Raw genomic sequence first — 17687 nt, 5'->3', positions numbered from 1 at the left:
GTACAATTCTTGTCATTCATAATTTGGTCCGATATACTTGGATGTGTAGTGTCAGCATTTGTTGCTGGTATGTCATCCCTAAGTTTGCTTATCTTGTCAATGAAAAAGTCATTAAAATAGGGGGAGCTGTTAGCATTATTTATTGTTTTACATTTCCAAATTAAACTGCCTCGTACTCAATTCTTGCTCGTACAATATGCATATTATTATTACTATTGGATAGAAAACAATCTCTAGTTTCTAAAACCGTTTGAATTATGTCTGTGGGTGAACCAGAACTCTTTCTACAGCAAAAATCATGACAGGAACTGCGAAGGTCTGAAAACTAGGCTCTGATCTCGGATCAGTTTAAAACTCTGTGTATGCCCTATGGATCGAAATGAACTGCACCCGCCTTCCCCTGGATGTCAGTAACCAATGAGAAGTGGAATGGTGTCTCTACGTGTTTCTCAGAGTTTATAAAAGGCAATGGAGTCAGATGTCCCTTCTTTTCGACGCTCGCCAAGGCGCAAGAGGGGACATCAGAATTGCATGTTGAATAGCTCTTGTTATCGGGCTAAGATATATCCGTCTGTGATTTAATTCGAAATAGGTGTTAGAAACATCATAACGAAGTTATTTGAAACCGATTTATATCAGTTTATGCGAGTATATTGCTAATTTTCGGAATTTCCTTAGTATTGCGTTTGAGGATTTGGACATGTGTGTGCCGTGTAGCTATCGTTAGCTGCTAGTTCTGAAGTTGAAGAGGTCGTTTTACAACAAAGCAACGATTCTTTTGGACAAAGGACACATTGCCCAAGATACTGATGGAAGCTCGTCCAAAAGTAAGAGTTATTTATGATTTTATTCCGTATTTATGTGGAAAAATGTAAACGCAGTTGTCGGCCATTTTTTGCGGCACTAGTCTGGCTGTAACTCACAATGTATGTCTAGTAACGTTAATTTTAAAAATCTAAATGAGCGGTTGCATTAATAACCAATGCATCTTTCATTAGCTGTCCAACCTGTATTTTTTTAGTCAATCTAATCGATAAATAATCGTAAACATAGGTGCCTTTCCAAGATGGCGCCGGCCAGAATGCATGCCATGTTTTGACAGATTACATTGCATAACCACGATTTGTGATGCTAAATATGCACATTTTCGAACAAACTCTATATGCATTGTGTAATATGATGTTACAGGACTGTCATCTGAAGAATTCTGAGAAGGTTAGTGAAAAAAATTATATATTTTGGTGGCGATAACGTTATCGCCCCTTTTGCCTTGATTCAATGCGGGGGTGATGCTAGCTCATGTGGTATGCTAATATAACGATATATTGTGTTTTCGCTGTAAAACACTTAGAAAATCTGAAATATTGTCTGGATTCACAAGATCTGTGTCTTTCAATTGCTGTAGGCTGTGTATTTTTCAGAAATGTTTTAGGATGAGTATTTTGGTAATTGACGTCGGTCTCTGTAATTATTCCGGCTGCTTCCAACGCTATTTCAGATTGCAGCTGCAATGTAGAACTGTGATTTATACCTGAAATATGCACATTTTTCAAAAAAAACATATGCTATACCATAAATATGTTATCAGACTGTAATCTTATGAAGTTGTTTCTTGGTTAGTGGCTATATATATCTTTATTTAGTCGAATTAGTGATGCTAGGAAAAAAATGGTGGAGAAAAAAAGTTGTGTCTTTTGCTATCGTGGTTAGCTAATAGATTTACATATTGTGTCTTCCCTGTAAAACATTTTAAAAATCAGAAATGATGGCTGGATTCACAAGATCTGTATCTTTCATCTGGTGTCTTGGACTTGTGATTTAATGATATTTAGATGCTTGTATTTACTTGTGACGCTATGCTAGACTATGCTAGTCAGCTTTTTTACTGTGGGGGGTGCTCCCGGATCCGGGATGAGTACCAAGTAAAAGTTAAAAGCAGTTTGCAATATCAGTGGGCTTTGTGATGAATGAGCCATCTGATTCATTAAATGAAGGAGCTGAGTTGGCTTTTTTCCCAAAATGTCATTAAAGGTGCCCCAAAGATTTTAAATATCATTCTTTATATAATTTATCTTTGTTTCATATTGTAGTTTATTTTTATTTAGTTTTTGCCAATCAGTTGGGCTGCCAGACTTAATTGCCATACCTTTTGCCTCATCTCTCTCAACCATACAATTTTTCAATTCCTCATCAATCCAAGGGGATTTAACAGTTTTTACAGTCATTTTGTTAATGGGTGCCTGCTTATTAGTAACTGGAATAAGTAGGCTACATATATTAATATGGGCTATTTTTAGCACTTTTCTGGGTTGCTTTATTGTTTTCTAATGCTTCACTGGGAAGCTTATCAGAGGTAGACTTACTCATGTTGTTTACATTGGAGATGATTATGCAGCTCACCCTGCACTAAGTGGTCTTTCTACTATTGCACACGGCCTCAGTGCCAACAGTGAAGCTCTGGTTAATAGGCTCATGATTACTGCTTACAATAGCAATTAGGGGTACATAAATTAAATGACTTACATGTTTGCCAGTGCCCCTAAGATCATTGATGTGTGTTAAGTTGAGGGTTTTCATTTTGAGTGATAGAACCAATGTGATTCATTGCGGAGACGCCTTTTACCGCAACAATATGCCAATGTCCCCATCGTTTCACACAGATGTCTTCATCCGACACGCACAATGGATGGAAAATAATGACATTTTCTGTGCCATACCGCCGTGGGAGAGAGACAACACTGAAGAGAAAAAGAAAGGAAAGAAGTGCGTCATCCAACTCTCATGCATTCCCTCTAAATCAGAGACAGAGAAATGAAGATCCTCCAGAATTCAGTTACCTCGCATGTGTGCGTCTCCCTCTCTCTCAGTCTCTGGCCACCCAAGTGAACTCGGAGGTTCCGGTCTGTTTTCAGACAGAGAGTCTCCTCAGCTCTCCTCTCCTACCCAAGCCTCTCTTCTCCTTGTCTCTTCTACACTCTCATCCACTCTGTCTATCCATGCATCTCATTCACCCACAAGGGCCAGGCCAAAACTACAATATGGGGCAGTGCTTGATATCCACTGTTGGAGTTAGCTGTTAAGCTAAAAAATACAATATTCCAATAGCTCATTTGTAGTGCCCAGGGCTAGCCTGTATTTCTGTCTGGGAGTGTTGTGTCTGGCTGTTTGCTTGCGTCATCCAATAGGGGGACATATGTGACACGTGTTTCTAGACTGCCCTTGCAAGTGGTAGTAATTGAAATTCGCCCAGGGGCAGGTGTTGTGCAGTGGTGTGTACCGAAACCAGACACCACAGAAGAAGAGACTCTCAGCCTCACAGAGAGGGAGCACAGCATCGCAGGAAACCCAGGTGATTTATGGGAAGGTGGGGGTGTAGTCTGGGGGTGTAATCTACACCCCTCTCCCCTCCCCTCCCTTGCCCTCAACCTCAAAATCAGGAGAAGGAACATGGCCACTGGGGCAGGAGGGAAGCAAAGGAAAGGGGGTGTGCTGTATAGCTCTCCGAATTGTGTAATCATAGGCCACCTCTCTACTACCTCTGGGGTGCAATTCCATCCCCTTAGTAGAGAAAAAGGAGAAAGCACACTGGGGGTATCATATACCCCATTCTACTTTCCCATAGTGAAAGCTAAACCCAGGATTGCACCAACCTAACCAGCTAGATCAGCAGGGAGTGTGCACACACAAACACCATACCTGGGTGCAAATACATAGTATTTGTTGTTTAAATAGTTATTTCTGTGTATTTGACTATTTTCAAATAATGTGGCCAAATCAACTACTTCTATTTGAAATATTTGAAAGTATTTTCAAATAACTTCCAAATAGCCGAAACTGTTTTCAAATACTTGTATCCAAATACATAATGTCAAACAGACCTGGGTTCAAATGCATGAGAATTTAAATGTTTTTCCAAATACATTCCAATATTTAACTACTTGTATTTTCAGAGAAAAACATCAAAAGACTTACTTCGAAATGTCTTAGAAAGTAATTTAATGCATCCTAAATAGTATTTCAACCCAGGTCTGACACACACACACACACACACACACACACACACACACACACACACACACACACACACACACACACACACACACACACACACACACACACACACACACACACACACACACACACACACACACACACACACACACACACACAGAGAGAGAGAATATCAGACACACTCATGTGACTCGAAAACCCGGAATTAAGATCCATTATTAAAACCCTTTCCAACCGTGTCTGTGGGAAAGCCAACAGGAGTAGTTTTGACAGCTAAACAAAAGCGACACAAAGTGGGAAGGCAACATGCATGCAAACTGCTGTGGACACGGCCTCAATCACTGCACAAAGAGAAACACATCCCCACCGTTTTGTGTGTGCAAATAAAACCACAAGATATAAAGAAAGCATAGTTTACAGCTGAAAGAATAAGAAATACAGGTATCAAAATGCGTAATTCTATTATTCAGTTTTCTTTCTTATCATAATAGTAGTAGCTTTCCTTTCCGGGGCACGTTTTCCTGATAGTGATGGAATTTAGGCTTACTGTCACACCCTGATCAGTTTCAACTGTCCTCGTTATTGTCTCCACCCCCTCCAGGTGTCGCTTGTTTCCCCCAGTGTATTTATCCCTGTGTTTCCTGTCTCTCTGTGCCAGTTCGTCTTGTATGTTAGTCTAGTCAACCAGCTTGTTTTTCCCTGTACTCCTTTTGCTATTCTCTTTTTGATAGTTCTCCTGGTTTTGACCCCTGCCTGACTCTGGACTTCTTTCCTGCCTGCCTGATCATCCCGCCTGGCCTGACCTTGATTCTGCCTGCCTTTCGGTACCTTTTGAACTCTGAACTGGTTTGACCCTTTAGCCTGTCCACGACCATTCTCTTGCATTCCCCTATTGGATTAGTAAATATTGAAATACTCCAACCATCTGCCTACTGTGTCTGCATTTGGGTCTCGCCTTGATACTTACAAGTGATTCAACGATGCATCTTACAGCCAATGGCAAACACTACGTGGAGAGAATGCTCGCTAAGCGCATCATTGAGGCATGTGTCAATACTGATTGGATCGAAAGGCAGCACTGCTCTCGGATTAGCTTTCTCATTTCAAATCTTACATTAACATTAGAATTATTCGGTGCTCCCGCACAGACTCTGTACCGGTACCGCACCTGTATATAGTCTCGCTATTGTTATTTTACTGCTGCTCTTTTATTACTTATTACTTTTTATTTCTTATCCTTATCCATATTTTTAACTGCATTTTTGGTTCCAACAATTGTTTACAGACAGATTATTTCACTTAAAATTCACTGTATCACAATTCCAGTGGGTCAGAAGTTTACATACACTAGGTAAGCATTTTACTTTAAGGTCTACATCTGTTTTATTGTATGGCTGCAAATATTGAGAAGGCTTATTCTATGCTTACCCTATAATAATGCACTAAATCAAGATTTGGCACATCATAGCGCACATGTTAGGCTACACCATGAAATATATTGAGACAAATTATAGACAGCCACAAAACTCAATTGAATGATCATGAAAATGATTTCAATATAATTTAAATATATAGGCCAATACTGTAGGTAGGCAACTTACACTACCGTTCAAAAGTGTGTGGTCTCTTAGAAATGTCCTTGTATTTGTAAGAAAAGCTAATTATTTTGTTCATTAAAATAACATCAAATTGATCAGAAATACAGTGTAGACATTGCTAATGTTATAAATGACTACTGTAGCTGGAAACGGACAATTACATTTTATAAAATATCTACATAGGCCGATTATCAGCAACCATCACTCCTGTGTTCCAATGTCACATTGTGTTAGCTAATCCAAGTTTATAACATTAAAATGCTAATTGATCATTAGAAAACCCTTTTTCAATTATGTTAGCACAGCTTAAAAATGTTGTTCTAATTAAAGAAGCAATAAAACTGGTCTTCTTTAGATTAGTTGAGTATCTGAAGCATCAGCATTTATGGGTTTGATTACAGGCTCAAAATGGCCAGAAACATTTCAGTCTATTCTTGCTCTGAGAAATGAAGGCTATTCCATGCAAGAAATTGCCAAGAAACTGAAGATCTCGTACAACGCTGTGTACTACTCCCTTCACAGAACAGCGCTAACTGGCTCTAACCAGAATAGAAAGGGGAGTGGGAGGCACAACTGATCAAGAGGACAAGTACAGTTGAAGTCGGAAGGTTACATACACTTAAGATGGAGTCATTAAAACTTGTTTTTCAACCACTACACAAATTTCTTGTTAAACTATAGTTTTGGCAAGTCGGTTAGGACTTGCATGACACAAGTAATGTTTCCAACAATTGTTTACAGACAGATTATTTCACTTATAATTCACTGTATTAAAATTCCAGTGGGTCAGAAGTTTACATACACATAACTTGACTGTGCCTTAGAATAGTTTTGGAAAATTCTAGAAAATGTCATGGCTTTAGAAGCTTCTGATAGGCTAACTAACATCATATGAGTCAATTGGAAGCATACCTGTGGATGTATTTCAAAGCCTACGTTCAAACTCAGTGCCTATTTGCATGACATCATGGGAAAATCAAAAGAAATCAGCCAAGACCTCCACAAGTTTGGTTCATCCTTGGGAGCAATTTCCAAACGCCTGAAGGTACCACGTTCATCTGTACAAAAAATAGTACGCAAGTATAAACACCATGGGACCAGGCAGCCATCATACCGCTCAGGAAGAAGACACAGCTTGCTTGGAGTTTGCCAAAATGAACCTAAAAGACTCTCAGACCATAATAAAACAAAATTATCTGGTCTGATGAAACCAAGATTCAACTCCTTGGCCTGAATGCCAAGCGTCACGTCTGAAGGAAACCTGGCACCATCCCTACGGTGAAGCAACGGTGGTGGCAGCATCATACTGTGGAGATGTTTTTCATCTGCGGGGACTGGGAGACTAGTCAGGATCGAGGGAAAGATGTACAGAGAGATCCTTGATGAAAACCTGCTCCAGAGGGCTCAGGACCCCAGACTGGGGTGAGGGTTCACCTTCAAACAGGACAACAACCTTAACCTGTCTAGGACTGGGGTTCTCGCCAACAGCCAATGAAATTGCAGGGAGCCAAATTCAATCAACAGAAATCTCAGAATTAAAATTTCTAAAACATACAAGTATTAGACACCATTATAAAGATACAATTCTCGTTAATCCAACCACAGTGTCCGATTTCAAAAAAGCTTTTCGGCGAAAGCAGAACATATCATTATGTTAGGTCAGCAACTAGTCACAGAAAGCATACAGCGATTTTCCAACCAAAGAGAGGAGTCACAAAAAGCAGAAATATTGATAAAATGAATCACTAACCTTTGACATTCTTCATCAGATGACACTCCCGGGACAACATGTTACACAATACATGTATGTTTTGTTCGATCAAGTTCATATTTATATCCAAAAACCTCAGTTTACATTTGGCTTTGACTCCAAAACATCCCGTGAATTTGCACAGAGCCACATCAATTTACAGAAATACTCATAATAAACATTGATAAAAGATACAAGTGTTATACACAGATTTAAAGATATACTTCTCCTTAATGCAACCGCTGTTTCAGATTTCAAAAAAACTTTACGGAAAAAGCAAACCATGCAATAATCTGAGTACGGCGCTCAGAGACCAACACAACCCCAAAAGATATCTGCCATGTTGGAGACAACATAAGTCAGAAATAGCATTATAAATATTCACTTACCTTTGATGATCTTCATCAGAATGCACTCCCAGGAATCCCAGTTCCACAATAAATGTTTGATTTGTTCCATAAAGTCCATAATTTATGTCCAAATTACTCCTTTTGGTTTGCACGTTCAGTAAACAATCTAAACTCACGACGCGCGGGCAGGTCCAGGCAAAAGTTCAGACAAAAAGTCATATTACAGTTCGTAGAAACATGTCAAACGAAGTATAGAATCAATCTTTAGGATGTTTTTAACATAAATCTTCAATAATGGTCCAACCGGAGAACAAGCGTCACGAGCTCAAAGCATTCTGCCAGACCTCTGACTCATTCCCCTCTCATTCAGCCCCACTTCACAGTAGAAGCATCAAACAAGGTTCTAAAGACTGACAACTAGTGGAAGCGTTAGGAAGTGCAAAATGACCCCATAGATAACTGTGTATTCGATAGGCCAAGAGTTGAAAACCTATTTCCCACTTCCTGGTTGGATTTTTCTCAGGTTTTCGCCTGCCATATGAGTTCTGTTATACTCACAGACATCATTCAAACAGTTTTAGAAACGTCAGTGTTTTCTATCCAAATCTACTAATAATATGCATATATTAGCAACTGGGACTGAGTAGCAGGCAGTTTACTCTTGGCACGCTTTTCATCCAAATGTGAAAATGCTGCCCCCTATACATAACAAGTTAAGCACACAGTCAAGACAACGGCTTCGGGACAAGTCTCTGAATGTCCTTGAGTGGCCCAGCCAGAGCACGGACTTGAAGAGAGAGACCAGAAAATAGCTATGCAGCGACGCTCCCCATTCAAGAGAAGAAATGGGAGAAACTCCCAATACAGGTGTGCCAAGCTTGTAGTGTCAAACCCAAAAATACTTGAGGCTGTAATCGCTGCCAAAGGTGCTTCAACAAAGTACTGAGTAAAGGGTCTGAATGATTATGCAAATGTGATCATTCAGTTTCTATTTGTCATATATTTGCAAAAAAAATCTTAACCTGTTTTTGCTTTGTCATTATGGGGTATTGTGTGTAGATTGATATTCCCAATTCGGACTTTGCTTACCTTAATATTTCTATATTACTTAATTCCATCTTTTACTTTTTAGATTTGTGTGTATTGTTGTGTACTGTAGATATTACTGCACTGTTGGAGCTAGGAACACAAGCATATCACTACACCTGCTATAACATCTGCTAAATATGTGTATGCGACCAATACAATTTGATTAGATTTGCCAAGACATCTACCCAGGACAATGTTGGTTAGAGAACTGAACTTAGATCAATTTGTTATCCATAATACAGTGCTTAGCATGACGGAGCTTTGTGATTCATCAGAATCATCACATCATCATCACTGTGATTCACAGGAGGGAATGAAGTGCAATCTGAAGTGCAAAGAAACCCTCCCGAGTGACGCAGCAGTGCTTGAGGCATCACTACAGCCCAGAGTTCGATCCCAGGCTATGTCACAGCTGCCCGTGACCGGGAGACCCATGAGGCAGCGCACAATTGGCCCAGCGTCATTCGGGTTAGGGGAGGGTTTGGCTGGCCAGGATTTCCTTGTCCCATCACGCTCTAGTGACTCCTTGTGGCGGGCCGGGCGCCTGCTAGCTAACTTCGGTCGCCAGCTGTACGGTGTTTCCTCCGACACATTGGTGCGGCTGGCTTCCCGGGTTCAGCGAGCAGTGCGTCAAGAAGCAGTGCTTGGCTGGACGCATGGCTCTCGACCTTCGCCGTATGGGAGTTGCAGTGATAGGACAAGACTAACTACCAATTGGGTATCACAAAATTGGTTAGAAAAAAGGGGTAAAAAGTACAAATAACACTAATACAAAAATGCTAAGAAACATTGATTTTTAAATGTGCACTCACTAGGCCTACTTATAGCCATGGAAATGTCAACAACAATAGACGTGTTTATCATACACACATGGATACAACAGATACAATGTCTGTAAATGAGTTACAAGATATGGGGCTCATAGATTTCATAGTTTTATGATAGAGTCAATAATCAAGCAAAGCATGACCCGAGACCTCCCTACCCAAAGATACCAGAATAGACCACAGTTGACGTTGACAACTTCACTCTGAAAGAACAGCAGACTTCACTATAAATAGGAGCAAGCTCATCCGAGGGGCCTTTGTTTACAGAGAGATATCGAATCTTATCTGGTTGGCATTTGGGAGTCAGTCTACCGCTGACATTTAGAATTCTGTCACAATTACTGCCAGGTCGCACAGCATGAGCAACAGTTGTAGAGGCACATTTTTTGCCATTTTGTCAGATTAATCGATTCATGTCAGCAGAAGGATACACTGTAGGCAACTGCTTGTGTGTGTGTGTGTGTGTGTGTGTGTGTGTGTGTGTGTGTGTGTGTGTGCGAGAAAGAGAGAGACAGGGAGAGCGAGAGACAAGGAGAGAGAGTGACAAGGAGACAGAGAGATGCCTGCCATAGCCTAGTGTTTCTTTAAAAAGGTGTTCCCGGCGTGTCGGTGAGGTCCTCACACATTCCAGCACGTGAGGCGGCTGTTCTGACATGTTGTAAACTAAGGTGTTAGTGGAAACTTGGATAAGGAAAAAAAGCCTGGGACAAACCTATTACTGGTGGTCTGACAGAGGGTGGGGGTGTAGCCTAAAAATGCTAACAATCACAGCAAGGCACTTAATTGTTAACCAGAAACAAAAAAGCAACCCAGAAAAGGACTAAAAATAGCCAACAATAACATAAGTGGACGGAGAAACAAGGCTCCTGAAATGTATAACTTGTTCAGATTACATTCATATACTGGAAATCTGTGAAATTAACATAGATAATTAATTGAATGATACAGTGGTAGCAATATATGGTTATAAAATCTACAGGAGAGACAGGAATGTCAATGGAGGAGGTGATATATAAACTCAGCAAAAAAAGAAACACCCATTTTCAGGACCCTGTCTTTCAAAGATAATTCATAAAAATCTAAATAACTTCACAGATCGTCATTGTAAAGGGTTTAAACACTGTTTCCCATGCTTGTTCAATGAACCATAAACAATTAATGAATATGCACCTGTGGAACGGTCGTTAAGACACTAACAGCTTACAGACAGGTAGGCAATCAAGGTCACAGTTATGAAAACGTAGGACACTAAAGAGGCCTTTCTACTGACTCTGAAAAACACCAAAAGAAAGATGCCCAGCGTCTCTGCTCATCTGCGTGAACATGCCTTAGGCATGCTGCAAGGAGGCATGAGGACTGCAGATGTGGCCAGGGAAATACATGTCAATGTCTGTACTGTGAGAGGCCTAAGACAGCGCTACAGGGAGACAGGACGCCTCGCAGTGGCAGACCACGTGTAACAACACCTGCACAGGATCGGTACATCCGAACATCACACCTGCGGGACAGGTACAGGATGGCAACAACAACTGCCCGAGTTACACCAGGAACGCACAATTCCTCCATCAGTGCTCAGACTGTCCGCAATAGGCTGAGAGGCTGGACTGAGAGCTTGTAGGCCTGTTGTAAGGCAGGTCCTCACCAGACATCACCGTAAATAATGTCGCCTATGGGCACAAACCCACCATCGCTGGAAAAGACAGGACTGGCAAAAAGTGCTCTTCACTGACGAGTCGCGTTTTTGTCTCACCAGGGGTGATGGTCGGATTTGTGTTTATCGTCGAAGGAATGAGCGTTACAGAGGCCTGTACTCTGGAGCGGGATCAATTTGGAGGTGGAGGGTCCATCATGGTCTGGGGCGGTGTGTCACAGCATCATCGGACTGAGATGGTTGTCATTGCAGGCAATCTCAACGCTGTGCGTTACAGGGAAGACATCCTCCTCCCTCATGTGGTACCCTTCCTGGGTAATTAATTACTTAAAAATCATACAATGTGATTTTCTGGATTTTTGTTTTAGATTCCGTCTCTCACGGTTGAAGTGTACCTATGATAAAAAATTACAGACCTCTACATACTTTGTAAGTAGGAAAACCTGCAAAATAGGCAGTGTATCAAATACTTGTTCTCCCCACATATATATATAAATACAGTTGAAGTCGGAAGTTTACATACACTTAGGTTGGAGTCATTAAAACTCATTTTTCAACCACTCCACAAATTTCTTGTTAACGAACTATGGTTCCAGAAAATGATGTCATGGCTTTAGAAGCTTCTGATAGGCTAATTGACATCGTTTGAGTCAATTGGAGGTGTACCTGTGAATGTATTTCAAGGCCTACTTTCAAACTCAGTGGCTCTTTGCTTGACATCATGGAAAAAGCAAAAGAAATCAGCCAAGAAAAAAATTGTAGACCTCCACAAGTCTGGTTCATCCTTGGGAGCAATTTCCAAACGCCTGAAGGTAACACGTTCACCTGTACAAAAAATTGTACAAAAGTATAAACACCATGGGACCACACAGCCGTCATACCGTTCAGGAAGGAGACGAGTTCTGTCTCCTGGAGATGAACGTACTTGGGTGCGAAAAGTGCAAATCAATCAACATCAGTGCTCAACCTCACTAATTCTTGTAGCTGAATGAAAGCAAGTCCCCGCAGCAATGTTCCAACATCTAGTGAAAAGCCTTCCCAGAAGAGTGAAGGCTGTTGTAGCAGCAAAAGGGGGAGCAACTCCATATTAATGCCCATGATTTTGGAATGAGATGTTTGACAAGCAGGTGTCCACATAGTTTTGGATAAACACTACATGACTAAAAGTAAAATAATTGTATTTGGGACAAAACATTCACTAAACCTAGGGCTGACCCCAGTCTGATTTGCACCTGTCTCAGTGGACTAATCCATTGAGGAGGCCGTGGGGATGCCATGGTCCAAGAAGATGGGGAGTGTGGCTAAGATGCACAAAGCATGTCTCTCTCCAGAATGCGCTCTCTCCCGCCATTTTGTGCACATTCATTGTTTCATCACTTAATTGTTTGATTGTTACTGTCTATCAGTTCCCCATGCCATATTCTGTATCACCACTACATTACCGTTAATTCCCATAATTTCTCATCTACAATGTTTCTTGGGTTACGGTAATTCCTGTTAATGCATTCAATACATTATTACAGTCATGTACCGTTGACATTGTCAGAGTGGAAACATTGTTTGCAGAGCTCACAACCTATGCTAAACTTGTGAGAAACAAGTTTTGGTTTATTTCATTCCATTTACGAGTTGTCAATTTATTCATTGCTTTTTGTTTGGAGCGCCCCTGCCAATGTTGAGTAAGGATGTGCACTTGACTACGCATATAGAAGTAGACTTAGGCTATCTGGCCAGCGTGCAAATGTAGGCCTATAAATGTGCCCATTTGGGAATGTCTGATAGTATTTCACCCCGACTAATGAGCAATGGAACTTCTCAAAATATTTTTTCTTTACCTCAAAACAGCAAGTAACGAAGTCGGTTTTTTGAATCCATTGAGAATGACAATAGTTCCTCAATGTACTTGAAAAATATCTCTCCCTTTCGATAACCCCTCTGCATGAAAGGGAAAAATGTAATGCCCTGATCCAATGAAAACATCATAAAATACCTGATTACTTCTTATCCCTTGCAAAATAGCCTACAGCTGTGTCTGTCCCAAGCTCACTGGCGTGGGAAATTCTGAGGGCCCAGAACATGTCATACAACGTGGCAAGTTTGCTAGCGCCGTCGGGCCGGACACAGTTGATAGTTGATACAATGTTTCAAGTTCGTTGCAGACAGGCCATGCATAGCCAATGTGATTTATAGGATATGCATTCTTATCAGGATATTTTCTACCTGCAGGCTGCAATGTTTTTATTTGTTGGCTTTATGTAGGCTATTTTTACATAGTTGGCAATGGCAATAGATTTGTATCATTTTCATGTAGATTTAGATAGAATTTAGATTAACCACATGATAACGAATTTGAAATACAAAGACTATTATAAATTAAAGTGTTGCATGAAAATATGCATATCAAAATCACAACTTGTACGCAGATCGGTTGAAATGGTAAGATGATTTGGCACTCCAAATGGAAAAGGTTGTCGACCCCTGGTGCAGTTTATTACCGCACAGTAACGTCAGAATCTGACAATTCCAGCCAGGAACAGTTTTTTTTCTTCCGGTTAGACCATCTTGATGTCTGGCTCCCTTGTGTCATTTGTATGTTTTAATTATTTAATCAAACAGCATGATTAAAGCATCAGACAATCTCAGTACATATCATTTACTTATTAAAACACTCGGGCATGGCTATATGGAAAAATACATATTTGAACATTTTGACCAATCGATTGGTCGAAAGAAAAGACGACTCTCAGTCTACAAAGATGTTTTGTAGTCGGGAACAGCCCTACCTAAACCTCAACTAAATATTGTACTGGATAATGTGGCAATTGAGCAAGATGAGGAGACTAAACTGTGTGGTGTAACCCTACATTGTAAACTGACATGGTCAAAACATATTGGGAGGAGGTCTGTACGTGATAAAGCGCTGCTCTGATTTCTTGACATCACAATCAACAAAACAAGTCCTACAGGCCCTAATTCTATCAGACCTGGACTACTGCGCAGTCATATGGCCAAGTGCCACATAGAAAGGCAAACAGGCCCAGAACAGAGCAGCACGGCTGCCCCTTAAATGTACACAAAGAGCTAAAATCAATGACATGCATATAAATCTCTCCTGGCTCAAAGTAGAGGAGAGATTGACTGCATTACTACTTGTCTTTGTGAGAGGTATTGATGTATTGAAAGCACAGAACTGTCTGTTTAAACACCCAACACACAGTTCAGACACCCACGCATAACCCACAAGACCATAACAGACTATGGGAAACACACACAACACGGACTGTGACACACACACACACACTGTAATATTGGTGAATTATAAACATTATATTGTACATTTGTACTAATAGAGTAATAACGTAATACATGTATTGTATAATGATTTTTTTTGTTTAATGATTTTGGCCTAATTGTTTTAATCCAGTTTGGACCCCCAGGAAGAGTAGCTGCCGCCTTGGAAGCAGCTAATGGGGACCCTAATAAATGCAAATACATTATGTTCTGTAGAAGGTTAAATATGATACATCATAAACATGTCCCTCATCCAGACATCCACAGTCATATGATCGGTATGCGGCTGATTGCGCGTGTAAGCTTCTGCAGTTTTAAATTGCGGCTGTCCGGAAGCGAAGGCGAGTTGTAGACGGACACAGTCGCGTTAAATTAAACCTGTGCCGAGGATGAGTAGATCCGTGGCAAGGATTTCATCTTTGCTCAAGTATAGCATAGTGGCAATGTGTAAACCGCCAACAAAAACATGGAGAGATTGTAAACAATGCGAGTGATGCAGAAGAAAAGTCTGCAATAGCCTATAATAGGCTATTTATTGGCAATTCAAAAACAAGCAGGAAATATCCCTATTCCACTAGTGGCCTAAAACATATGTATTTGCATATGTATAGGTATGTTTTGTGTAATTACAGTGTAGGCTTCACATTGTTAGGCTATAGAAGGCTACTGTGATGCCTGATTGACGGACCTATCAGTCTTTCTGCAATGAGAAACATTATTCAGATTGCATTTTGATAGGGATGCATCATGTCACATAAAAACGAGTTATTTCCAGTATTATTCTGTCTAAATCTATGCAAAACATTAACTTATGTTGTTATGAAACTCATAGCAATGGACTAGAATTGAGAGCTAAAAGAGGGAAAAAACGACACAGTTGTTTGGATATCATAACATTCAGTCTTCGAAACATCGTCCCGCAGATGGAAATTAAACAGTGGGTCCAAGATTCGAAGACGTGTTGGACGCGATGACATGTTAAAATGCAACTTACCTTGACTGCGAAGAAAGAAAGTTATCATGCTACACAGCACCACAGAGACCTGCATCTTTGTTCCCTTTCTCGGTCTGTCTTTTTCTCTCTGATTTGCTGCAAATATTTCGTTATTATCGCAATATCAAAGAAGAACCTTCAAATCAACAAAGACTGGACTCATAACTATATCCATAGCATGGCTGTATTTTGGTCTTTAGTCCCCGCTGATACGACGAGCCAAAGTTAAAGTTTTGCTCTGTGACCAGGCACATACGGTCTTCAACATGTTGTGCTGTGCTCTAGATCCGATGCTGGAGTGACCAAAAAAGCATTGGACGGTACCAAACGCAACAAAGGGGAGGTTCAGCTAGAAAGCGCACCGTTTCGACAGGAAAAACGGACAAGCTTGTGCATTTTACTTTGATATAAGATACACTTTCACTTCAGCAACAGTATTTCGGGGTGTGTGAGTCCTCCTCAAGGCAACTTTGTTCCCTAAGCGAACACTATATTGTTGCAAATCAACCCAGTGATTTGGAGTTTGCATTGCCCTTGGTTTCTCCTCGTTGTGTCATTTCTAAAGTTACAATGTATTTTTAAAGGTTGGTGGTCAGCAAATCAAAGGGTCATTTCTAATACCTAGAAATGAACTGGACGAATGAGTAGCCTAACTATGCGCACCTTTTGCAGTGCATGTTTCTCTCGGTTGAAAATGCAGACTAAAACTTAAGGCTATGGGAAATCTGGTCAGCAACCTCAAAATGGTCAGGAACCGGTAGGCTCTAGGAAGTTTGGAAGTCATATGCAGCGTGTTGCAATACCACATACACAATGTTTAGCATGAATGGAATTTAGCAGTTCAGCCCGGAAGGCAAAAGCTGCATGAGTAGGATATAAACTCAACTCCATGGTGAAGAAAGTTTATGATTAACTCTATTGAATTGAGCAGTGACGAGGGTTTGTGGAATTCATATGGAGCCAGATAGCTGCCAAAAGATTGAGCGTACGTATCAGGTATCGTTAGGATCGTAAGAAAATCCATAGGTAAATTGTTATGATTATAAGAAAAGCCATGCGTGGAACATGAAACGTAACCGTTAAATTAGATCTGTAAACTATTACGATTATTCAATTCTTACATCTCCGTTTCCTCAGTTACAGATATTTTTATATTTATTTATCCTTTATTTAACAACATTAGCATTATGAGACACGCTATCTTCGAGTGGCCCGAGGAGAAGGAAGAGGGTTGCAGCTCGAAGATGAGGGAACACTGGAGAGAAAAGCCCGGCAGATTCCTGACCCTCCAGCGAAGCGTTCCCGGAGGAGGTAAGCGGGGTTCTCGGGAAGCCGGGGTGGCCTGGAGAGACGCACTGCTGACAGCGGTGTTCCAGGGGGGGCTGGAGGGCTACTGTTGTGGCCGGCTGCCCCACAGATAATCTGCGGAATTGCTCCAGAAATGTATTCAAGGCACAGTCACGGTGTTCTGCCAAGGTCTGGAATACATCCAGAAGACCTCAAAGTAACTTCTCGTGTCTCCCAATGGTGGCTCTTTGGGAGGAGATAGCATTGCGGAGCTGGTCCGAGTCTGCTGGGTCAGTCATGGCCAGTTCGTACTATCAGACATCAGAATAAGACTCAGATGCAGACAGTAACAAAAGTGTATTACAAAAACAGGGGGCAGGCAAATGACAAGTCAAGGGCAGGCAGAAGTCAGCAATCCAGAGCAGAGTCCGAAAGGTACAGAATGGCAGGCAGGCTCAGAGTCAGGGCAGGCAGAGGTCAGTAATCCAGGGCAGTGTCACAAGATACAGAATGGCAGGCAGGCTCATGTTCAGGGCAGACAGAATGATCAAAACTGGGAAAACAAGAAATAGAGAGAAAACATGAGTACGGGGAAAAAAACGCTGGTAGGCTTGACGAGACAAGTCAAACTGGCAACAGACAAACAGAGAACACAGGTATAAATACACAGGGGATAATGGGGCAAATGGGCGACACCTGGAGGGGGCTGAGACGAGCACAAAGACAGTTTAAACAGATCAGGGTGTGACAATTAGACATCACGCACCAGCTGTTATTGACAAATAGACTCACACCCCCGCCTCTCATCTGTGGGATGACCAGACGTAGCTTCTTTATCC

General features: G+C 41.1%; 1 protein-coding gene across 4 annotated transcripts in view; it reads right to left on the bottom strand.

The window, feature by feature from the left end:
• Positions 1-15845, bottom strand: part of LOC139563319 (low-density lipoprotein receptor-related protein 4-like) — a 205161-nt gene extending 189316 nt beyond the window's left edge. For all 4 annotated transcript variants that reach the window (XM_071381926.1, XM_071381927.1, XM_071381928.1 and 1 more), the window contains exon 1: positions 15562-15845. In XM_071381926.1, coding sequence (XP_071238027.1) covers positions 15562-15616 — 55 coding nt within the window. In that variant the 5' untranslated portion in view covers positions 15617-15845. The remainder of the gene's footprint in view (positions 1-15561) is intronic.
• Between the last annotated feature and the right edge of the window lie 1842 nt (positions 15846-17687).

Source organism: Salvelinus alpinus, chromosome 33, assembly GCF_045679555.1.
Source record: "Salvelinus alpinus chromosome 33, SLU_Salpinus.1, whole genome shotgun sequence".
Lineage (NCBI taxonomy): Eukaryota > Metazoa > Chordata > Actinopteri > Salmoniformes > Salmonidae > Salvelinus > Salvelinus alpinus.
The sequence above is the reverse complement of the archived record's forward strand: the minus strand, read 5'-3'. Positions and strand labels throughout refer to the sequence as shown.